We start from the raw sequence: 25,551 nt of genomic DNA, 5'->3' as shown, positions 1-25,551 counted from the left end.
TCTCTGTCTTTTAATCTACTTGAAAGTGTTCTGTTTCTCCAATTTAGGCTGAGTTCTCTACCTTGGATCTATTTTAAAAAACACTACATGAGGAAACTAGCTCTGCACGTAATCTATATGCGATCTAAGATTGATAAACAATGTATAAAAACACCACAGTACAGACAGACATATGAGCTGTCCAAATCAGTGCAATGTGATTGTGTTAACAGGTCTGCAACAGCAATAACTATAACTCCAGTCCCTCATGCCAAGCTGAGCCCCTGGGGTCTACCGACCTGCCACGGCCGACCCATCAGCTGTGAAATCTGCTTTCCTCTTTGATAAACGGTCGAGATGTGACCCTATCTCTGTCCTGCAGATGCCCAGATTTCCTGTCATGCTTTTTCCCCTCTGTTTTTTCCTGCTTCCTCTCTCTCCCCTCACGCTCGCTCTCTTTTTATTCTTTCTTTTTCAAGCTTTATACCTCTCTTTCCAGGCCTGCCTGGACAGCCGCATGTAACGCTCCACTCGCCGTTCTTTCTCAGCATCATCCATCACTGCGGTCAGCTACTGAGGCCTGTCGTCCACCAGCAGCCAGCCCACATCAGCTCCCACGCGACAGCACATATAGCTAGGCCAGCTCCAGCTTTCGCTCCCATTTGCTACCTCTAGGGACCAGTAACCCTCCCCTCCTCCTATCCTTACCCACCTCTCCATCCACAGCACTACTCCCCAGACACCAGCCGGACCTCACATACTCTCCTCTAAATGGCTCTACATGCACCAAAGTGCTGCTCCTGTCCAGTTTAATGCAAATTCCACTTAATTCACTGTATTTTCATTATTTACTGTAAGCCACTTTAAGGAGTCATTACACTTCAGTCCCTCTCTGGGCTTGATGCCAAGGATTGAGAAACGGAGCTATGCACCGTACGTGTCGGCTCGACAAAAATAGCTTGACCTCTAAAAACTCATATCTTAAATGATGTGTTTGGATGATGGGATAATATATGTTTGATTTCAGAGGGGGCATATCAATATCTCACCAGCGGGTCATGTGTTTCAAGCATGAGAGAGGTGTCACTCCTGCCATATACCTGGCTGCCTTCGGGTAATTCACTCACCTCTGTGGTTTCAAAAAATCTAAGAGGGTAAAGGGAGATTTAATAGTCTGTGGAGGTCACACTTCATAAGAATGACTGAGAGTGCCTCCTAGCTGAGGTAGAGACCCATGAAGCAATGAGCCTTTATTTCTACCTCAAACGCATTCTACCACCTTCTGACCCTGCTCTGCAGCACTGGCCGCCCTGACATGCATCAAAACTAGCCAGGCTTTTTCTTCTTCTTCTTTCTCTCCTCACACTCGCATTTGTTATTTCAACTTTTCCCTCTTTCCCTCTCCAGGTGAGGCATCAGGGTTTGTTCCTGTCTTGATGTGTCGGTGTTTGAAGATTTGCACAGCTCCCTTTGCCTCCCACTGAAACAACAGAGACAAATGCAACACCATACTAAGGATGTTGCAAACAGCTGCATGTTTAACTAGGCAACAGCTCAATAACTAGAGGTCTGATTTAAAAAAAGAAATAAAAAACTATGCTACTGTAAATGAGATGATCCCCAAGTGGCTTGTAAAAATGAGAGTTTCTGGCTCATTCTGCGTCTAAGAAACAAAGTAAAAAGTTGCACTGAACCCTAAAAGGAGGCTCAATAAAACAAAACATGCCAGTTGGGTTGACCTAGCCTTTAATGAGAGATAGTGAGAAGCTGCTAACAGCCACTACCTTATTTGAGAGATGAAACTTAGCAGGGGAGGGGAGCAAGCAGCAAAGCATTGAAAGGGCCCCCTAGAGAATAGACACACACGAGATCCTTAAAGGCAATATGCCAAAGCTTCTTCCACTGCTTTTAATTGCAAGGGAGGTTTGGCATATTCTGTAACCCCTCCACAGCCTATTACAGGTGATGACCAGCACCTGCTCGCCGAAGTAAAAAGAGAAAACCTGAGGAGGATCTGGAAAGCAGCAATGAATTCCTCAGAGGGCAGTTAGTTAAGAACTTATCACTCTTGCCAAGAGCAACAATCAGTTTATGCATCTAGTTCGACTGGTAGCGTGATGAGTTTGTAAACTTTGGATCTACTGAAAGCACCCAAGCAACGAGCAAGTCAAAAAGATGTTTTATATGACATCACTTAGAGAGTCTGAGGGTCATTTGAGGGACAGTTGAAGGTTGGTTTTGGATGCCTTTCAGGGAAATTCATGCAGAGATAGCAGGAGAAATATATGGAGTGTGTTACTTTGGAAGGCAACTTGAGGTGTTTCTCTGTCAAATCACTTTTCCGCCCAAGGATAACTGGCTTTACCCTGAGAGAAGCCATATTTCATGGCTATAATACGGCCTGAGTTATTTAAAGCCACTGATGACTTCAAAAACCATGAGGGGAGCTTAGAAAACAGTCAAAACTGCGCTGAAAATGATTTAATAAAGTTGTGCGTTTAAGGAATCTGGGAAAACGGGGGGAGGGCCAAAAATCCTCATGGACTTTTCCTTATGTTTCTTAACAGGCTGAATATGAGCTTGGTTACAATTTTAATAGGAATTTCTTAATTAATCCAAATGCAGAGTGGAGTATCAAACCCGTGGAGGACTTGTCACTCCACCAGAGCAGCAGGTCAACACGAGCTTCTGCTGGGATCTTTGAAACAAGAGATATAAAGCTGCTGCGTGCAGGGTAACATCAAAAATAATGGATTTTGACTTCATTCAGTTGAAGCCTGGACTGAGCTCAAAATCCACCAATTAAAGTGGTTTGTCATAAAATATGCAGATTAAATGGTTAAAATGGACGCACTTCAAAGGCATTTATTGGGGGCCAGTTGGATCCCGGAAGAGTCACCTCAATAGGTTTGAATGTCATGGGAATTGCCATTAATATGGTCTTCAGATGTAGGACTTTCTGGTAATCATGTTTCCATGGCTGCTAAAGGCAAAGTTTGAGCAAACAAAGCGATTTCACTGCAGATTTTAATGATCCCTTTAGTCCAAACAACAAACACTTTTTAATAAGACATGCTTTATAATGGGGTTATAAGTTGTAACCTATGGCTTAATTATGGTTGATAAATCAATTATTGATATTTCATATATCAGAAGCAGGTGATTAATGAAGGCGTCATTGGTTTCTCGGTTGGTGGAAAATGTATCAGACTGGTTTATATCACGTCTGCTGCAGCATGGAGTATGACCCACAGGAGGACACTTTGACCACTCAGCAATTTTTCAATTATACTGTAATTCTAAGACATTATAAACTAAGAACTCTGATGTATGTTGGCTGTTACTCAATACAGGACTAGCTGACAGACACTGTTATTGGCCTGCAGCATATTTCTGATCAGGTATGGTCAAGTCCATGATACTTATCATGCAGCATTAAACCTGTAGTTAAATATCTTGGTTTAACATTTGATCCCAGCTTAAATTTACAAAATCAGTCTATTTTTTTTTACTCAGGAACTGTACAAAGACTCAAACAATGCTTCCTTTTAAAGGCAATAGGACTGCCACTTCATTTCGTATCATCCTGGATTTTGTAATGCTCTTTTCACTTTCCTTCATTCAGTTTTGTACAGCTTGTGCAAAATTTGACCACAAGGCTTTGCATTAGAAGCAAGAAAGGGGAGGTTGAAGACCAGAGGTGATCGGCTATTTTCTGTTAGATCCCCAAAAGCCACATGAGATTTATTTTTTACCTGAGTCTGGGTCCTCTTACTGTAAATACCTTCTCAAATCACTAGTTACTTCAGCTCTTTCTTGTTTTATTCAGTTTATCCAGTAATTTCTAACCACTGTGTTTTAAGCCCTCTTGATTTATTTTGTGTCTCATTTCACAATTGTGGTTGGTGAATATTAGACAGTGGTACCCAGACATTCAAAATCATTCAGTAGTTGATCAAAACAAGGACATACCAGTGCAGCGCTCTCAGTGCTCATCTCAATCTTCCCCTCAAAGGGTCCCCATGTTGTCCCCACAGGGAGCTGCTGCCGGCTGTGGATCCGACGCTCGCCGTCTTTAAGGAATGCATCCAGCTCTCCTAAAAACACACCAGAACCCAAATCAGTCAGCCATAGTGCTCTATATAGCACACAAGTTCCACATCAAATCACAGTGACATTTCATTCATTGTCCTTTCCCCTCAAACCTACGAGTGCAATCACGTTATTCCCTCAAAGCCCTGCAGTAAGCAGCGAAGGTTAAAGCCAAGCAGTTTCAAAATGGATAAGCAAATCAAGCAAGCATCCATCTGATGGTGTTCCTCAGACACATGGCGCGCTAACCTTACTTGAAAGGTGTCTTGTGTTGAGATAATCTCTGTGAGACAGTGCAGGCTCCCTGGCTGACGAGAGCAGCTAGTGGCAGGCCTATTTCTGTTGTTCCAGGAAGGCTGGGCCCTTGTTAGTGCTGTGCAGAGCTCCAGTTAATTAACAGTGAAACTGGATAGCACTGTTAGAACTACTGGTGCTCACCTCCCTGACACCCCCCACTATCTTATCTCTTAGATTCAGTGTACTTTTTCGGGATGGTGATTAATCAAATAGTTATGATAAACCCCATGGCAGGCTGTGACACAGTTTACTGAAGAGAATCTGTGTGTGTGTGTGTGTGTGTGTGTGTGTGTGTGTGTGTGTGTGTGCGTGTGCGTGCATGTGTTTATGTGCGTGTGCCGCAAAGGGAAAGTACGCAGCTCTCAACTGTACATTTCCGAGTGGTTGCCTTGACAACACTAAGAAGTCTTGATGGAGAAAGCGAGATGATTCAGACATCCGTAGCGGCAAGTTCTATCTGATTCTGTAAACTTTCTGGACTCAAGAAGTTCCACAAACTCAAACAAAGGGCATTTTTATCAGGACTGAACCATCTGAGGTTTCCTTTATATGTGACTGTTTGATCACTGGGCTGGTCTTTGGGAGGTCAGAGATACGGGTCAGGCACTGAACATCATCATTGTTCTAGAGCAATCCAGTTGACGGACTGACCCTTCAGCAGGAAACCAATCTGTCACATATACATTACCAAGCTGGGCAAATAATCATCTTGTATTATTATTCAAACAAACCCTACACGAGTTGTTAACATTGTGTCTTTTAACCTATTTGTTCACACATGTGCCTAATAAGTATTCGGGGCATTCGGTTCATGCTGAATGGGCTGAAGTGATCACTGAACTTTCCGATGCGTATGTGGTATAATGACCTATTCAGCCCCGTTCTACTGTGTAAATATCAGCCGTGTATCTGTGGCACGCTATTGTGTCCGTCTGTTGTGCTGGTATGGAAATGTGTGCTTATGTGCTCCTTTGCATGCATAAACATGATTGAAGCATCGGGCTAGTGTTATTACCCTCTACAACTGACACCTTGCTGATCATATACTCATCAGCGGTGGTCACTCCAGCAACAATAAAAAGATAAATGTCAACCATTATAAAAACTCACTTGTTTTGACCAAATCGTGGTTAAAGGTAGATGCAAAATCGCTGCAACTCAAATACGGTCCAAACAGGACGATAATGATTTAGAGAAAACACATGCACGGTTTAGGAATCGTCCTGAAAATGAGATAATCTGGACAGCGTTATCTCATTCTTTCTTTCTCTCTGCCTCCCCTCCTGTGTTCCTGCTGCTGCATGCTGTCTTCCTGGTGCTGCAGTGGAAGGTGGGTAAGCTCATTACAGAGAAATAATTAAACATTGGTGCACAGCTGGTCGTCATCACTGAGAGCAACAGCCACCGCTTGATGCATTCTGTTTGTCCTCAGATAAGACCCACGGCCTTTAACCGCTTGGATGCAAGTTCCTGTTTAGCCCCGCTTGACAAACAGCTCAAGCCATCCCCAGCCAGTGATTCTGACTCCTTTCCTTTAGCCTTCCTTTCTTTTTTGGGTGGGATGTTTGGAGTAAAAATGGGGCAATGGGTAGTGTAGGTGCAAGAAGGGGGGGAAAGGGGGGTACGATTCAATTTGTGCGGTTTGTGGTCCACCATGTTTAGGTGCCAGTTGTGTGCATCTCACACCAAATGTTGCCTGAGGACCTTGGCTCACAGATGGCTTGTCACATCTGTTGCAGATACTAGTGGAAGATCTCCACAAAAACACCCATGGATGAATAATGAGTTCCCTTCATGCACTGTCTGTATGTTCTCGATGAGCATTTACAGGTTTAGTCACATTGCAAAAATATACTGACAGATGTGTTCTGTTATCAGTTGATAACAACTGACATTTTATTCTTTTTTTTTTTTTTTTTTTTTTTATGGTTGCAAAAACTCGATATCATACTGATGATTCAATTTCTTAAAAGCCCCAAAATCCCAATTCTATAACCTAAGCACATCTCAAATGGAATTGTCTACAAAAACAGTGTTTAACCTGTCAAACTGCAGACAACAGACTGAACCAAGAGAAAAGCTCATAATGGGCTATTAGGAGATTTAACAAAGCCAGCGCCTGTGTTCTCTCTTCAGCGATCCTCATCATCCAAATCTCAAATGCCACACACTTGGCAAAACAGAGCTCATGATGTGGCTCAAGAGCTGTACCCCCTCCTCCGAATCCCAACCAACCCCTCTCCGCCACCTTCACCCTCTACACCCACCAACACCCCCTCAACCACCACCTACTCCCCAGCCCCCACCCCTCCCTCGATAAGATCATCATCTGTCGCTAGACTCTAGGGTCTGTTCCTGCACTCCACAGATACTTGGCAGACCAATGAATGTCCCTTTGTGTGGAGAGATCCTCCTCAGATAGCACCCAAGATGCTCCACGCTGGCATCTGTTTGTTTTTTGTTTTTTTTTTGTTTTTTTATGTGTGCATGTGTGTCCTGTCTTTCTTTTCTGTTATGGTGCTGAGGAATAGGGAACCTCATCTCTCCCTTCAATGGCATACAACTGAATTCTAATGAGTTTCTCAGTGGCAGGGTGCCAGCCTGGTATGATTGAAAGAATAAATGGGCGTGGACTGTTGACACACACAGACCTTAGAAGAGGTGAACTACTACACTTTCCATTTTTACATAATATTATCACATATCACCTTTCAACAAACTCTTTTATTCCCCATTGAAATCAACTCCTTCCACACTACCTCACATGTTCTGTATCAGCTTCACTGAATGATCTTTATACTAATCGATGTTCAAATGCAGATGTTTTGTATGGCTATGACACATAATCAAATGGAAAAAATCTATATAGATGATCATAGTTCAGTAGTTCATACAAGTTATCTATAGCTGTTTTGCAGGTTACACATTTTTAAAGGTAAAAAACACTCTTTTAATCGAAACGTCCCAACAGGTTTGATTTAAGACTGCGGCTGAAATATCCTTTCCCTTAATTCTTTGAATTGCAGTGATAGATTCCCATTTCACTGTGAATGTTTCTATTAATGCACATGAAGCGTAAGCCTGAATTTTCTTAATATAATTTCTGGCCTGGAGTAAGGGCTCTGCTAATGGTCAGAGATGACAAATGACATCATCAACTTGCTACTGCAGATTAACATTTGTTAAAGCAATGGATTTGCTCGCGCTATTTTCAACATGAATTTGACTTCTTTAACTGGTTCAAAGAACCAACTTCAAGGAAAAGAAATTGCCAGCGGCATAAAAACACCCTGCTGACCAAGTTTACGGTTTACTTCACCTTTTTTCCAGTTATCTTTAGCACGTTAACAGTAAGGGCGGATGTTATGGGGAAACAAAGACCGACAAGTGTAGAGACAAGTGGGGAAATATGCTTGAGCTTCACACGGCAGATGATCCCCCTTGATATCAAGCAGTACCTTTGAATCAAAGCAAATAAATGACTGCTGCTCAGAGTTCAATACCCTGTGCGCGGCAATTCACAGATGTCTTAGTGAATCCCAGTCATCTCCACTGACAGGCTGTGTTATAGAGCCAGCAAATGGGCTATAAATTAATATACCATGAGAGAGGCATATGGGGTGAAATGGAATGCACTGTATTGGTTCAACAAAAGGTGCCACATCTTTAAAGCAGATATGTGATATGGAATTTTACAGCTGAAGGAGAAATGTCCCAGAGCTTTGATAAGAGAGCGATGAACTTTCATCCCCCCTACCCAAAACGCTATTATCAGGTCCTAGTGAGCAAAAAGCATCATTTATAACCCACAGCCCACACTATTATCTTTGAGAAAAGCGCTTGTTTTAAAACAGTATGGGACCCCTCGCTGCCACCAGCGCTACCTCGTCTCCTCCTTACCCACCTCTACACCCCCAACCCGCCTAGACGTGACTGCTTCTGGCCCTGAACAGCAGGGAGAAAGTTGACCATTTGCAGGAGAGCAAGTTTCCAGGCAACTGCATGAGTTTGGCCATATGAAGAGGGGGAGGAGGGAGGGGGATAGGGGGATTCACCCCTTCAGGTCAGGCTTGTTTTCAGGCTGTGGAGGGCTTGGGGGGAAAGAGTTCAACAAGCCAAAGGGATTAGGGCATTTTAGCTATGACATGGAACATAGACTGAGCAGGGGGTTGGGGGGAGGGTGGGGTGGGGGTTGTTGTTGTATGGGTCCTTTGGATGGAGGACTACCATCCCCTTGGTGTAGAAGGACATCATACATGGAATACAGGTGTTCCACCCCCATCGCCAGACAAGCACACTGATACTGGCGAACTAACTGCTTCCCCCTGTTGTGCTAAGCTAACCTAATGCTGCTGGCTGGCTATTTAATGGGCAGATAAGACAGTGGTATCAATCTTTTCATCTAGGTCTCCACCACAGAGCAAACACTATCCCTTTAATGAAAAGGCAAACCTTATTTGCAGGTCTAAGACATGACTATGGCACGTCAGACGCGTTACATGTCCATCCACCCATATTTACATAAACAGAACTCCACCGACATTGGCAGTGAACATAAATTATGAAGTGTGGAAGTGTCCAAAATGGACGTATTTCTCTGGGATACTGGACTCAACATTTTTGTGAGGATCCAAATATAAGCCATATTTTTTGCCATGCCCATGACCCTCTTTGAATTGGAACCGCAATAATTAAAGTAATAAAGAAATGAGAAAGTTTCGAATAGTAGAGGTGCACACACAAGCTCACCCACACACAAGAAGAAGGTCCTGCAGTACATCACCAACACAGAAACTGTTGTTTGGTGTCATTGAACAGTTGAAATATACCAGTTGTCAAGCCTCCCCGTTTCATCAGAAGCCTGGCGAAGTCAGCAGCAGGCTGGCTGACAACAATCTCTGAGACATCCATCTTTAAAGAGGCACTGCAATTTCTATTGATAGCATGTAAAGGGAGACAGCAAAACTTAAAGAATGACTGTCCTCACACATAGATATCACCATATCGGCGACAACATCTAGAGGACACACTCCACTCCAGCTGGAATCTGATTATTTTAAATGCTTTCCCTTAAAATTTCAGAACCATCAAAAGGACATTACCCCACCTGAGTGTGTCAGGATGAATGAGTAATTGATGGTATGTGCACTGAGGATGCATGTATTTGGGATAGATGAAGGCTAAGACTTTAGCTAGCTAGGAAATTGTTATTTTGCCTGTTCACGAAGTGTATACAACACAGCATGACAAATGGTTGTATTTGGAGGGAAGTATACGTGGAGATTGGCTTGAAAAATCCTTATATGACTGTGCTGTGAAATGTCTAAACAAACAACTTTTTAGCAAGGAACACAAGTAAACATTGCTACTTCCAAGTCTTGACATTCTGCAGTTAATTCTGGACTATTTTTAAAGTACTCCTGAATCTCCTCCCAAGTCAATTACCAGGCTGCAACTTCCCCTGGGTAACGGGGAATTCTGTTTTTTCCTGGGTGACCTAGTTGTCTTTTGTGAGTAGGTTTTAGCCGGAGCAGTTTGACAGTCAACAGATAAGATGGATTAAGCTTTTTTTCATCCAGTTTTGATGTGAACAGCGTAAAAGCGGGTTAAATCATTGAGTTTCAGGAGTATTTTTAAATGCCTGGAGATAGCGCGATAAAGGAGCTAAACCTAAGACTTGGGCTGGGAAGGTCAAGGTCGTGGCTTTGGAGAGCAGCTACCTGGCGACGGGGGCCAGCTCTCGTCTCTCTCAGAGCGAGCTGAGCGCCGCAGCAGAGCCCACCTCTCATCACTCCCAGAAAAGATACACGAAAGGAGTGAAACAAAATCCAGCGAGAGCTTGACGGGCGGCATCAAAGAGCAGAGCACCCTTGCCTTGTGTGGGTGCCTGTGTGTGTGTAAGTAAGCATGTGGTATAGGGTGTGTGTGTGTGTGTGTGTGTGTGTGTGTGTGTGTGTGTGTGTGTGTGTGTGTGTGTAGTTCCTTTTGCATTTGCGTGCATGAATGAATGAATGTTTGTGTGCCTGTCTGTGTGTACAGTGTAAAATATCGTTCCTCCATGAGCAACTAGCTCCATAATTATGTTTTGATTATTTGCGAGTACTAAAATAAAACAGCAATTAATCTGTTGATGTAAGACAGGAAATAGAAGTATGGTGTACATATTAAACAACCCAGTTTACAGAGCGATGCAACATTAAAACAAAATCACATTTTGAGAATATAATTTGTACACCACCTCACCACCTCCCTTTCCCGCCTCCCCCAAAACTGATCTGAGGCGTGCTTAACATGCGCATAGGAGCTGACAGCCGTACAATCACGTGACACAGCTCAGCCAATCCTGAATTCATTTGAATTTTTAAGCCATGCTGTGATGAAGCCACTTGAGCATAAGAAAAGGTGAAGAGGCGACTGAAATAACAAACAAATCAGAACGATACACCGGGTGAAACGCTGCGCGTAACCTGTTTGTTTATCACGTGTCACATCTGGCCAACACGGAGAGGTTTTTGGTTCGAAACATTTCTGAAGGGACATATTTAGACACATTTTGTGGACGTCTATTCCCCCACTGCTCCTCATGTCGGTGACAGGGGAGAGTAATCCTATACACAGGCTGCTATTGTGAAATGAGAAACTAGCCTCCTTCACTGCCAGAGACCAGATGCACCTCTCCCTCTCTCTCTCTCTCTGTCCTAATCTGTAAACGACTTAAAGGAGCCTTATCTCCGGGCTCTTCTGCTTCATTTCATGCTTGATTTACTTTAATTTGTCTGATAGGGCACAAGGATTTGGAAATGGCCCATCTTTCGGTGGAAAATGTTCTGATTTTTCTCCGGCATTGTTATGTGGAGGTTTTTGACTTTTCTCTCCCCCTCTCTCACTCCTCCTTCTCTTTCCTCCATCTCCATCTATTTCCCACTCTCCCTGTTCCTCTCTCCCTCCCTCTCTCTTTCTTTCTCCATCATCCCTTTTTTTTTTCTTTAGAGGTGGGGAGGGAGGGCTGTGTGTGTGTGTGTGTGTGTGTTTGGGGGGGGGGGGGGGGGATCTTGCTCCAGTGCAACAGTCTGTTTGAGTGCATTTAGATTCGAGCTAACACAGCAGAAACAAGTTTTCCATGAGGTGTGATTTTGTGATGGGCGACGGCGACACTGGAGTCGTGTTTGCCTTTCACATCCATATTGGGCGCAAAGCAGCCGAGTGCTTCAAACCACAAAGATCTTATGTTTAAGTTAAGAGGCGACTGGCCCTCCAGTTTAGCAAGTGGGTGAGCGGCTGGTGCTGATAAAGTTGCTCCACACTGAGGGACAGGGACAAACGACATGTCTACAGATGCCTCGAGTTCTTTTTCTGCTGGCGGAACTCAAGTACTTGCATGGCTGTCTGGCTGCTCCCGTCACCAAGACATTTTCTCCACTTCTATTTAGTGACTGAATGACAGTAGAGGCAGTGAGCTATGATTAGAGAAGCCCATATCTTACCAGATCCTGAATAATCTCCATCCCCTCCCACCAACGAGCAAGGCACAGAGGCGGCACAAAAAGCCGGAGAAAAAGAGACAAGGAGAATGGGCAGAGCTGTCCTGTGTGTACAGAGATGTCATATAGTCCCACTGGCCTCCTCTACACACTCACCACGGCCACTGAGAGGCACAGGAAAAATCTAAATTCATTCAGCTGGAGTCAGCCTGACTGATCTGAACAGGTGCATTCACAATCAAAGAGCAATTCACATTCAAATCTGTGAAGGAAAAAAAAGGGATGATAAAAGACGAAACCTCCCACATGAATTGGAGGTCTGCATTAAACAATTAAAGTGATTCTCCACTGCTAGTAACGTGTGATTTCAGTTTCCCACACAAACTGACACGAAACGTCACAAACCACACCTCCAAACGCAATGTGCATAAATATATGGCTAACTACACACACACGCATGCACGCTCACAAACACACAGAGGAAGAAACAGGGAGACCATTGAAATTCATCTCACAGCCTGAATTTACTTAACTGCGGGTCTGTGCGCAGTGATAAACGGAGTGATGATCCGGCAACACGTCTTTATCCATGCTTTGCTTTAATTAACGGCGGCTTGTTTGTTGAAAAGATGATTAATATGCCAATGAAAATTGCATAATTGAATACCACAACACCCGCACAATCAGGGAGGAACATGCCATTTTTTATTAACTTTTTATTGTCATTATTATTACTATTATTTGGTATTTTAATTCACTTGACAAGCGGGCCCCACCCCCCACCACCCCTAAACAGAAAAAAGAAGGAGGTGGAATTGGCGTGACCAGTGGGCCAAGCTGGGCCCAGCTGTTCATCACCAATGAGAGGCCTTCACAGGCGGGGGCACTGTTCTGATATCAATACCTACCAGTGTGAAGGCTGGGGATGAGTGTGTGCGCGTGGGAGAGAAAGAGTAGGGGGTTGGGGTTTTGGGAGAGATATGACTTGGATGGGACTGAGTGCATTCCTATGGCCAAATAATAATGTGAGGACACCAAAGTCAATGAAAGTGAAGCAGTCATGCATATGAAACTAAGCACTATCTGGAGCACTTGCATCCAGATTTTGAAAAAAAAAAAAAAAAAAAAAAGCCTTGCAAATTCATGCATGAAAAAAGAACTACAAACCAAAGTCACTCAAATTTACTCTGTAGTTTTATTTAAAAAAGGCCAAAAGAAATGAAAATTTCCACATGCGAGTTAAGTTTCAGTTGAGCAATCCAGAGTTTACCCAGCATTACGTCCCCGAGCACCGCTTGCACGAGTGTCTCCATGTTAATGCTAAATACACACATCAAATATTCAACCAATTACAATGATACCTCTTAGAAAAACGTGTGCAGCTACAGCGCCTGGGAGGGTAAGCATTGCAGAACAAACATATTCAGAGAGCTAAAGAAAGACGCGATGGGTGTCAAGTCCCTGGGGGCAGAAACACCACCACCAGCCGAGCTTTAAGTCAGCTTCACATCTATTGAGAGCTCTGGTTTTCTTCTGAGTTCTTTGGGCTTGTTAATGTGAAATAGTAATCACAGTAAAAAAGATGGCTTTGTAAGTGGACACAAATTCAGCTGAGATGCAGACAAAATGGTTAGAAGTGAATTATCTTATTAAGGGCATTCTCAGTGTGCCACATCCCACGTATCCGCACAAAACTAGGACTGAATATAGTGACATCTTCCTCAGATGATAAGAACAGTGATTGCATTTTGCCCTATTTTAGATTATGTAACTAACAACCATGAAGTTCCTTCATAAAGCCTCTTAGTATAACGGATCAGTGACTAAATTTGCATCAAGGCGATGCAGCATAGGAGTACAGTGATTTGTCTAATCTCTTGTTGCATATTTCATCATTATAATCATACATTGTGAATTTGTGGAAGTGCGTGTGTGTGTGTGTGTGTGTCGCTGGGGGAGGGTGTTGTCTCTCTACACACAGGTGATGCATATAGCATAAAGCCTTCATCAGCAATCTCCTCAGAAGTAAATGTATTTGAAAAAAAAAAAAAAAAAAAGGCGGACAATGTTTACACGTAGAACTTTGATTGCAATTTAATTTTACATCACTCTGGGCCCAGAACTCACAGAGAAGCTGATGATGGACTTTCATCATCAGTATCAGCAATCTCAGTGTCATTCATGTTTTGTGAGACTTGTCTGAAGACTTTGAATAAACCCCTGGAGGAGCGAGATAAAACCTTCCTTTTCTGAGAAAGAATTGCCATGATGCACGTCCAAATTTCTTGATTACAAGACGGGGGGGGGGGGGGGGGGAATAAAACCTTGAATAAAAGCCTGTGCTGAAAGTTTTCAGTTTGCTGATATAACAGTCAAGTGTGTCTATAAGTCTACTTAAAACGCTTAGGTATCAGTGGAGACAGCTGCGACACCCTCGTCTTATGATTCTGTCGAGACAGTACACTATCAAACCTTTCATACCGTTCCCAAGCTACATTTCCGGTGACAAAAGCTTTGCGAAAGCCTCCTGAAGGATTCATCTATATCCTAATATTTCCAATCCAATTTAACTGGAGCAGCCGGAGTGGTCTGAGCACTAGTTTACCAATCTTTGCTTTCCAAGACTCTGTGTGCTGAAGGCTTGAGGGGTTCAATCAATGGCGCTTTGATCTCGGCTGGAACCATAATTATTTAACATTGTTACAAGGATTTCTCTAATCCATCCTACCATTAAATCCCTTTTACACCCTCATCTTCTGCAGCCTAATCTGCATCTGGGTGCTCCGTTTGTCTCTCTCCCTCATTTCGGCTCACCCCTCCTTCCTTGACGACACCCTGACTTTATAATGGACTTGGGTGCTGAGTTAAAAAATGCCTTGTTTACTGAGAGCAACCTGACTGAACTGTGCTCAAATGGACTGTCGCTGGGCAAGAATTTAAAAGTTTCTTGCTGTATTTGCACTGGAGTTTGGGTCAGTTTGCTTTCAGTTCAGTTCAGGCCAAATGGTGAAAAGCATCTGCAACTAAAATGCAAAAATATGAATATTATGGACTGCTCATTACAGCTTATGGGGTCATAAAGATGCCATAACCTTCCTCCTTCGTTCTCAGCATTTTCCTGTTTTTCCTCTTGAACAAGTTTCTTCAGATGAACTGATGATATTTCAAAGTTCAGGTAACTGATGCCCAAAAGGTTTAATCCCATCTGTTTATATTGGTGATCACTTTGACTCCGAACAAAAAAGGGCCCACTGTCCTTTTGCAAATATTTGCGTGTCTGTGTTTCACCACGATATAAATAGCAGCACGGGCAACCGCAAACATTTGTTGAGGCACCTGCCACAGTATCGTGGCCATCTGGTCCTCCAATTCTCCTAGCATGACATATGTGCATTAAACCTGAAATGGCTATTGTTTTTTTGTTTTTTTTTTTGGAGACTGGAAGAAGACGGATCGGCCACAGACCCTTCTGGGTTGGCTGGAGTCAAAAATGAGACTCATGAGTTTTTACATCTGACTGAAGCGGTGTTTTCAGCGTGTGCATGTTTGATGTCCTGAAAGGGGGAAAAAGGGGGTGGATGAAATGGATATCGTTTTTAAGGCGCTGATGGTGGGTGTGGGGGCGGGGGTCTCTTTGCCTGTGCTCCGTCTGTGTCTGACCGTCAGGTAGATTCTCAGATGGCCACTCCTTCAGCTGACCCCTGCCTTGCCCTGGCTGATGCCCAGCTGGCACCAGGAGCTGAGTAAGCCGGCCGCCAGGCACAGCCAAAAGAAGAGATTTGTGGACAAGGTGATCACATGGCTTCTGTTACCTCTCTGTCACACTCATCTCCTCTTTCTGCATCTCCTCCTTTGCTGTGTCCTTTATTTTACCTGTATTTGTGACCATATCTACTATATCTATGTATCTGTATATAATGCACAAATGTTTGGCATTAGAAGTTAAAGAGTGCATTTTAATCTGTGAAGGTTTTTGAATGTTAACGCGTCAGCTGCAGCTACAGTAGCTTTACAAAGAAAAGTTTACAAAAAATAACTGCACCTTCATTATCACTTACATCACTGCATCTCACTTTAAGACTAAAATAAAGATCAGTTCGATTCAATTCAAAGTATCAGTCATTCTTGCATGTCCTTTTACACATTGTCTCTAATGTTCAACGTGTTGAAGGAGCTGCACTTCCTTAAAGGTGGTGGAAGTGATTTTGAAAAAAGTATGGTCTGAATCAAAGGTCAAGAACCATCAGTGGTGAAGCGGCCCCTTAAATACTGTTTTATTCTGTGTGTGTCCATGCTACAATACAATAAACTTAAATGAAGGCCTTTACAACCAGCATAGTGCTCAACAGTTTTACAATCCTACAAAACTTCATCATATCAGTCATGTACAACACTGACAGGAATACATACATGCAGGTTCTATAGGTAAAGACCAGAGGAGCCCTGCTCCTGCTCCAGATATTCATCAGTTTATTAACATATATATGACTAAATACCAATCTGAAACAAATAGTCTTCTATAGGCTTAACACTTTTAGTAGCAATGACAGTGATCACATTTGTAGCTCTCTCAACGAACCCTGGATTTTCCTGACTTTCATAAGGGGGTGTAGTTTACACGAGCAAGCCTTTAGATAAGGCTGAGAACAAGTTCATTAGCGGAGTTAGCTAGCTAACACACACCATTCCCAATTAGCCTAGAGGAGAGCGAGTGGGAGAGAATGAGAGAGACAGAGTCAGATTCCTATCACCACCAGTCCATGAAAATGAATAGAATAGCATGACACGCTATCTCCCAAATCAGCGGCTGATTGCGAAACATCCGTGACGAGAAATGAACACGAGACAGAAGATCAGTGTGCAGATTTGCTTAAGGACATACTTGTAGAGACGAGGGGAGAGAAAGGGAACTCGCTGGGTGTTCCACATCAGAGCCCCAGCACTCTGAACAGCACAGAAAAGGCAGCTATCAGATTAATAGTGAGCCATTCTGTGCGCTTCTCTGCTGTTCCAGACAGAAAGACAATCAGAGAACAGTGGGGTGATCGTGGACAGCACTTGACATGAGTTACTAAAGTGGAGATGAAACGCAGGGACAAAAAAAAAGTTCAATTAAAGGATGTAGATTGTAAAGGCTTTTGTTGTTACTCAGCAAAAGGGAAACGGTATGGAGGTGCTTCAATAGAATCACCAAAGCAGGTGGGCATGTTCCGAGTTAGCCCACCTCATTAAAAGGCTTCACTCTTTTTATGTAACGGCCATTACACATCCTATTCAGATGCACACGCGCAGTGATTAAAAATTATCTGTTGGTGATCACAATCACACCTGCTTAAACTTAAGCCAAAGAATAACAAAGAACTTTTGAATGCTGAACTATCTGAACATTTACAAAGAGATTAAAGGGTAGACAGTCTCAAACTAAATAAATTTGCTTTTAATCGCTTTGAACAGGAAGTCATGTCATTTCAAATGTTCCTATCTGATTGTCTGATTCCCCTCTTTATTCAAATTATAACATGCCCATCTGACTTTTGCAGCACAATGGGAAAAATTAAAAAGGGAAATGACCTTTCATGGCAGCCATGATGGGAGAGTGAATGGCATTATTATGCGCCAAGATTAATTTCTGCCCACTCTCAGCTGCCCATTGAGAAAACAGAGGGGCACGACTGCCTCAGTGTAAGTCTCTTACTAATTGGTTGGTATATCATAGAGATGTCGGCAAAGTTACATTGCTGGTAATATGTTGATTACAAAATGATTTTTTTTTTTTTTTACATATATATAAACCTGACTCGATTGTATACAGTTCATTCTTTAAGCTGGATGCAGCCATGTGCTAAGTGTCATTATTCAGTTTGTAATACAGCAGAGATTAGGACACAGTGCTCAAGTCTTCAAACTGGATGTCACTTGATAGCTCGGAAGCACTCAGGCTGTGGTTTAGTAAAACATGAAATGGGCATCATGTCTCACATCACCTCTTCTGCAGTTCAGCCATCCTCACTGTATGCAAGAGACACTTTACTCCCATAAAACTCAAGTCTTCCTCCTCCTCCTCCTCCTCTCCGCATCGCCCATCCAGCAGTGTGTTTCTGAGCCTCTAATTCTCATTCTGATGGCTAAGTAGAAGGGGGAAGGATAATTACAGTCAGTCATACATCTAGTCATGCTACATCCATCGCTCCTTTTCAAAGCAGTATTTTTAAGCTCAGCATTTTCTCCCCTCACATACCGCTTTTTTCCGCATGTGATGCCTTCTTTTTGTCATGGCCCCCATAGTTCTGAGCTGACCCCCTCAGCCCTCTCTCCTGACTGATCACAGTGATGGTTTATTACTGTCGTCCCAGCGTTCTTATCTTTAGCCAGCAATGCTCATTTCCTTCCCCAGATTTAAATGCAAATGTGAAATTTAATGATAAATGCATTATCTGATAGGTGCGATAACACTGATTCACTGTCAGTATAAAATACACACCCCGGGGGGCTTCGAGCTAGCAAGCACAACTTGCCCAAATCCACTTTTTCTCCCTCTCTCTCTACCTCTCTCTCCTCTTTTTTCTTTCTCTTTCTTTTTTGTACAAACGCATGTACCTGCAATAAATTCTTGAGGTCATTTTATGCATTAAAAGAATCATATTTTGTGTGTTCAGCAGTGTGGGTGCAGGCGATTGCTGAGCAGTAATTGCTCCACAACTATCTTGTTCAGTGTATTATCCATCACTTTGATGAAGTTACTCTTAGTAAAAGGCTAAAACAAGATAAAAAAGTGTTGTAAACTCTTTGTAAAAGCTACATCTGCATTGCATTATAGCTTTCTTTAGAAAATAAACGATAAAGCTGCTTTTTTGTACAAGCAATTGTTGGTAATTTAATGTACTGTTTACTGAATGGTGGGTGTACATTTAGTTGAAGTAGCTTGTTACATAGCATGCAGACTTCTGACTCATTTGTCCATCTGCAGTTGCTATACAAGACATAATGCTTTGTTACTTTGAAGCAGAAGTGTCTGCAAACACCCTGTTGCTTCTTTTAGGTTCAATGCCAAAATCAGTACCTTACCTCAAACTATGCAACATGCATTGCAGTTAAGTTAGAATAACTTTGCCAAAGGGCACTCTGAAGCTATCTAGGAAAGCGATAGGAATTCTTTTCTTACTTGGACCATCCCATTCGTCTGGCCCCACAGCGGTATGCCTGGTCTTCTCGCCCTGCCCGTCCATCTCCGTCTCTCCTGCTTCTCGGTTGCCATCTTCCTCTCCTGTAAGGCAGAAAAAGATTAAGTCCTATGAAGCATGCGAGACACAAAGTGAGCAGCACTCAATCCAAATTTAATGCTCAGACACCTAATTTAATTAATCACTGCATTATGGACTGTGCTGCCCTTCCAAAGGGCAGATTCTTAGGACTTTGGATGTTATCCCAGAAAAAATCATGTAGTTTTATAACTCTTTCCTGTACTAGTTGTGTGTGTGTGTCACAGTCTGAAGGCACGTGAGCCACTGACATTGTGTGCGATGTGTGTGTGTGTTTACGTGTATATATCATTCTGTGTATGTACATTTGCTGTGAGCTCACCAGATCCAGCTGCATATTTTTATGTAAAAAGAGTTCCCATGAGTGCTTGCAGGAACAGGAGGTAGCCCCATGGAACAGGAAGGAAAGCAATGTGTGGGAGAGAGGTGGCTATTTATTACCGTTTGATCTATTGTGGTGCGAGGTAGAATGTGTGTTATAGGATGTAGGGCTGATTTACAGTCTTGGGGCTCGCACACACCATGCTAAAGGATATTTGGGTATCTCTCTCCAAGGTGTAAGTGCTTAAAGACCTTGTTAAACAGGCTCCACCTCTGAATGTATGGCGGTAACACTGATGGGAGGTCTTGTTGAGCGCTCTTGGATGCACTTACAGTAAAAAAAATCTATTTTTGCATGTCCGTAGTAAGCACAGTTTGTACTCAAAGTTTATAGACATATAAATCAGTGCTTAGTAGGTGCCCCTAGTGTGGTGCTCTGAATAAATCCAATGAGGCTGACACAGTGGTTGCACTGTGTCTCTCCAAACTCAGGCAAGTAAGAGCAAACCTGCTTGGGGCATGTAGTGGTAGCTGATAGTTTGTAGAGGAACATTTCCCTTACTTTTGTCACCATATCGTTTTCATCCCTTTGATGTTTTAAACCCAATAGTGAACGGTCAAGGACAGGCCTGGATTACTACAATGGATTACTACACTTCATACACTCAACAAGGCAAAAAGGGATGATGTGTAGATTCAAATGTGAATATATTTGGATGACAAAGACAATATATCGTTAAGATGCGGCTGACACAGCCTGCAATAAAAATCTATCACCAAATATGACAGGACATACGTACACGTTGTCATGTGGTTGTTTACCACATCTGTATCTGATTTTTCCCCCCACAGCTTCCAAAAAGCATTTCAGAGTGTTAGTTATCACACTTCCAGTGACAACTGCCACGGGACACACACTACTTTACTCCCGAGCCATCCGTCCTCAGTTAGGTTAATCTCCAGATCAAGCACACACACCATGCTTGTTTAGCTTTTTTTTTGACATGGCTCACTTCAAAGAAGGTAGCAAACATTGCCAAAAGGATGTCAGCTTTCTGCCTCGCACTAAAAGAGGAGACGTATACGAAGGAAAAAGTGATAGTGAAGGGAAGTCTGCAGAAATGTCCTACTTACAGTACATGAGGTCATTATGACCCAGTTTTGCTTATGCAAGTGTCTGCTTGGGCAGGCGATTTCTCCCCCCACTCCTTCCCTCTCCCAGTATATAATCAGGGAGCCCACTCAACTAAATTCCCCCCACTATTTATTGTTGGGCCTGAAGAACCTCTTTAGCATACTAGACTTGTATTATGACGAGGATAACAAAGGCGTATATCAACAGTTCCTTCCAATGGAGCGGAGTTTAAAAAAAGCTGGCGAGATAACATTAAAGGCACTACCTTGATCTCAGGCGAACATGTTAAGCCCTGTAACGAAACGTATTGGAAGTGTTTAATTACAGCCCGGGAAATGAAGCTACAAGATGATTCCTTAATTAAGCAGTGATTAAGGATTTTCTGCCTTCTATCTAACACAGTTTGCAATGCATTTTAAACACAATCGCCCAGGCAACCTCACAGGGAACAATGTCACAGGGCTTTGATGAAGTTTCCTGCACAAATGTCACCAGTAAAAAGCAGAGCAGAGGAAGTGCTGGAGCAGCACTCCTTTGCTTACAGTGTGGTCTGATAAAACCTGGAATACAGAAGAATATGGAGACCCATTTTTATGGTTTAAACGACAAAGGAATTTTGACCTTTCTGATATAGAAATAGATTGATTGAGCTGCTCCACTTCACATTCACAGTGGTCCACTAGGAACCCTGCCTTGTTTCATCATTTGAACTGAAACCCTCTGCTGTCTTATCAAGGGAGACAGATTGTCAATGATCATCCTCTACATTATCGCCTAGATCATAATTTACATCTGGCTTAGGTTCCTTTCCCTGCACAGTCAAATGGAGATACTTAAGGCTGAATGAGAGAAGGCTGAACAGAACAGAAGGGACGGGGAGGGCTGGGGAGGCAAGGCGGCCTGCTGGGTGCAGGGTTGGCGGGCATGCAAGAGGAGCCAGTGAGCTGTTAAAATCAGCCCTATCGCTGCTCTATCAAAGGACAGCTCTCTAGCCAAACCGCAGTCACACGCAGCATGCTATGCATTCAGGTCAATAAGCTTATAGGCGATTTACACACACAATTCCTGGAGCAAGGTAGCAACAAAGTCATATTGGCTTTTTCTCTCCCTTTTAGCATTGTCTCTGCCAAGGAAGCCCTTGAAAATGTCAATCTCTCGTGTGCGACTTTAAGGAGCTCAGAGCGCTCTAATCCTGACCACTGAGTCTAGAGACAGGTCGCAATTTCTGCAAAATGGAGTATAAGTATTTTTAAGTCTTCATATGGGATTGCACAGTTCTATATGTTACTGAATTCTAGGCTCAATGACTTTAACCCACTGCCACTTTTCTAAACCCATCCCAATCTTGCTAGTGTAGCTTAGCAATGATTTTCAGAATGTAATATTAGGGGGGATGCCAGCAATCCGCCAGCAGTGGTAGTGCTAGTCAGTTGATATTGCATATTAGGTTGTTGATGCAGATTATGCTGCAACAGATAAAGTCAATTCCAGGAAGCAACCTCTTTCACCAAAGTCAAGCATAGCTGTAAGACTTCTCTGCTATCTGAAAAATAGGTTTGAATTGCATGCAATTTGTGGCAGGCAGAGCACTCCAATGGAGGAAGGCTATTAGTGAAATGCCTTGCCACTGTCTCTTTAAATGCCAATAAATTCCCATCATTACAGAATCTGGCAGTTTTCCTCCCTGTCTGCAGCCTGGGTCTTTATCTCGCTCTGCCTCAGTCTCTGAGCATGTAGATCTGGCCCAGTTAGATTGTCATACTTAACAAACATTAATGATTAATTTCCTCCACTGAGTCAAATGGGGCTAAAGGGATGACTCGATTCATCTTATCGCACCACAAATTAGCATTTCCCCATATTCTCCAGCATCAACTGTGCATTAAAATTCCACATTTACCATTCTGGGCACTGGCAGCTGTGGCGAAAGCGCCAAGGAGATCTTCCTCCTGTGTTGCTGGAGATTCTGATTACTTCTGTGTTACACAAAGAGTGGCATAATTAATTCTGCCACTTTCTGTTTGCTACTGTACATCTCTGACTGCTGCAAGTCAAAGTACTCACTCAGAGGTTATTTGAAGGGTCAAGGTGGGTTTGTTATTTGCTATGTTAAGTCCTGTCTATGCAGTCCTGAGCTTTCTCTCCTCACTTCCACTGTGATAAAATGTTTCTGCCTACATTATGATTCTTGTCATTTGAGGAGAACACTGCAGAAGAGGGCTAAATGTTTACATTGAGTTGTTCTTGACACATCCTGACACATTAACACTCGCAACAGCATCAGAATCAAGCAGTCTGAGCTGAAAAAAGTCATGTAATTTGACTCCTCAAAAAGGTGCTTCATGGTGAGGAAATGAGACACATGAAATGACATGTAAATTTACTGTCAGAGCAAACTAAGGAAGTCATTTGTCATCAGACAGCACTTGGAACGCACAAAGGGAACAGCTTGTGGCAACACCCTGTGCTGAACTTCACAGATAGCCAACAATAAAAGAGGGGGTAAAACAGCAAGGTGAAATTTCACAATTTCAGTAAAAAAGATGCCACTCAGTGTATATAAAAGAGGTATCTTTCTTACAATTATGGAGCCAGGTGTGTCAATAGAGTATAAATCTTTGCTGTGGAGTCAGCGCGTTCAACTGTGGGCTCTTCACAAGCAGAGCTCCATAAATGTGAAATTGACCGAGCAGGAGAAGTTGTTTGAGGTAAGATTCTGTTTTAATCGCGGGAAAAGCCAAGGTTATTTCTTTAGATATGAGGCTTTTTTTCTCCCAGAGCTCTCAATAGGTATTTGTACTGTATATTAAAACAGTGCTCCTTCTCTCTGGGGCTCTATTATTCTACCAAGCTGTTTCATTTCACACCCATATATGTTGTCCCAGTAACATTATGTTGAGAGCCATTGACAAGGGACTCTTCATACTTTTATTGGCGAGTGCTACATGTGGAAATGTAGTAGTTCTAGTGTTGGCTTACAGAGTTTTCTTTATTCTTGATAATAATGATGAGTGCTTCTCAAAGCTGGGGTCAGGACCCCTCTAAATGGTAGCTGCATCATTATAAGGGGCAGAGTCAGATCCTTTACTTCAGTAAAGGAGTAAGACCACAGAGCAAAAATACACAGCTACAAGTAAAAGTCCCTCATTCAAAATTTTATTTTAGTAAAGATGCAGGTGTCATCATTTCAATGTTATAGTTGAGCTAAATGGGGCTAATTTTAACTACTTAATGTGCAATTGGGTATTGGGTTTACTATGTGAAAAATGCATCATATATTATTTGTTGATCATATGTATCATATGTAAAATCCTGACCTGAGCTGTCTAATAAATAATACTACAGTAAATAGTATATTTCCCTCTGAAATGTAATGCAGCTGCAGTTTAAAGTAGCGTTAACACCCCAAACACTCTAGTTAAGTATATAAAAAAATGTTCTTAGGTTAAGATAATAGTAGTAATATTTAGGTTAACTTTGACTGCTGCAGGGTTTTAAGATGATTAAGAGATTGGAAAGCTAAAAAAGATGTTCTGCTTCACAAAGTTGGACTTGATTTATATAAATTAATTTCACTATTTTCTCTGATTTACTGGAGAGAAAAAATGATTCATACAGAACAAGGAAAATAATCACTCCTGTTGTTTAACTGGTCCCAACCCATAGACGCATGCAACTAGTGATATAACGAGCACATAACTGTTTGTGCTGAGGGTCCTGAGGCTAAATGGCTTGGAACCACTGCAGATGGGGCTTTGGGGGAAAATCTACTGGGATATGTCACTTCTTCTTTTCCTGAAAAATGGATTACACTCATAGTTTAGCATCAATGAGGTTTCACAATTATGTTGCAAAAGCCAATAGGCCTCTGCATATGATACCACCAACATCTCCCAAACCACAACTATGAAAGCACCAAAAACCATTGAGAGCCTTGACATCATTAATCCAACAGGTTAAGGAGTCAAACATCACCCAATTTAGAGGTCCCCAAGCCTCAGACCAAGATGGGACGTCAAGGTGCTCCATGCACTTATCTGGGGAGTCCCTTTTCTGCAAGGGTAAGGCAAATGACTGAGTCTTTGGTGGCATTCAACTTCTTGACCTTTGCGCCTTTAAGCGGCTTTGCTACTTCACCGCACTCTGATCAAAGTTAATAAGTGCTTCATATGTTAATGAAAATTGGTACTCCTCTTTGTGTTCCTACAGCTTTTTAATACCTATTATAGACTGAAACTTTTAATGGAGGTTTTAGGTCCCCCTGACAAGCCCATTTCAGAGAGTGACTACACAGATACAAGGCTAAGCTAAGACCAGAGAGTCGCTGCTCAGTGGAGGAACCTTACACGGGAGACCTTATTCTCTGGGAAGCAGCAGAAGATAAAGGCCATGGGATGAGTGGCTGCTTTAAAACCCACGTTCAAGTCCGCACAGGGCTAATTACAGCACGCCATCACATTTGAGAGGGTTTAGTTAATCAAGGGGGCTCTCTTTTTCCTCCTATAGTCGAGGAATAACACACTTAAACCATTTAATGCCGCCAGGATTGCGTCCTGTTTAATTCACGGCAGTTTCACATAAGTGGGGTAAATTTAAGCTACGCCGACATTAGTTTTAAATAGATCTAATTGAGGAAGGGATCATGGGGAAAATGGCTACACCTGATGATTGCGCACAACTTGCCATGAGGAAAAAAGAAATTTGGATAGTACATCATTTGGGTCTTAGGAGGCAAAGGGAGACTTAGCTACTGTAAGCTCAGATAGCAAAGTAATAAAAAAAATCTGACTAGTAAGGCTTGTGTATGACAAGGAACAGATTACCAGTGTCTCCAAAAAGTAGTATTTGACATTTGGGATTGCTATTTAGTGTTGACTTTATTCATAAACATGGAAAGGAGATTTGAGGCCCATTTCCTCATGCGGTTTTATCCAAAACAATGGAAATATCAAACGGCTCTGACAAGGTTCTTTGAAGATTTTCAGAA

The 25,551-nt window shown here is 42.6% G+C and overlaps 1 protein-coding gene across 1 annotated transcript in view; it reads right to left on the bottom strand.

Moving 5' to 3' along the window:
• Positions 1 to 25,551, bottom strand: part of zfpm2a (zinc finger protein, FOG family member 2a) — a 115,972-nt gene that overhangs the window by 57,372 nt on the left and 33,049 nt on the right. Inside the window, exons 3-4 of the mRNA XM_070965993.1 lie at positions 19,012 to 19,113; positions 3,952 to 4,076 (exon numbers count right to left, since the gene is read on the bottom strand). Of these exons, the coding sequence (XP_070822094.1) occupies positions 3,952 to 4,076; positions 19,012 to 19,113 (227 nt within the window). The remainder of the gene's footprint in view (positions 1 to 3,951; positions 4,077 to 19,011; positions 19,114 to 25,551) is intronic.

The sequence above is a fragment of the Chaetodon trifascialis genome, chromosome 7 (assembly GCF_039877785.1).
Source record: "Chaetodon trifascialis isolate fChaTrf1 chromosome 7, fChaTrf1.hap1, whole genome shotgun sequence".
In the NCBI taxonomy this organism is placed as follows: Eukaryota; Metazoa; Chordata; class Actinopteri; order Chaetodontiformes; family Chaetodontidae; genus Chaetodon; species Chaetodon trifascialis.
Note: the sequence above shows the minus strand (reverse complement) of the source record. Positions and strands in the feature narration are given on the sequence as shown.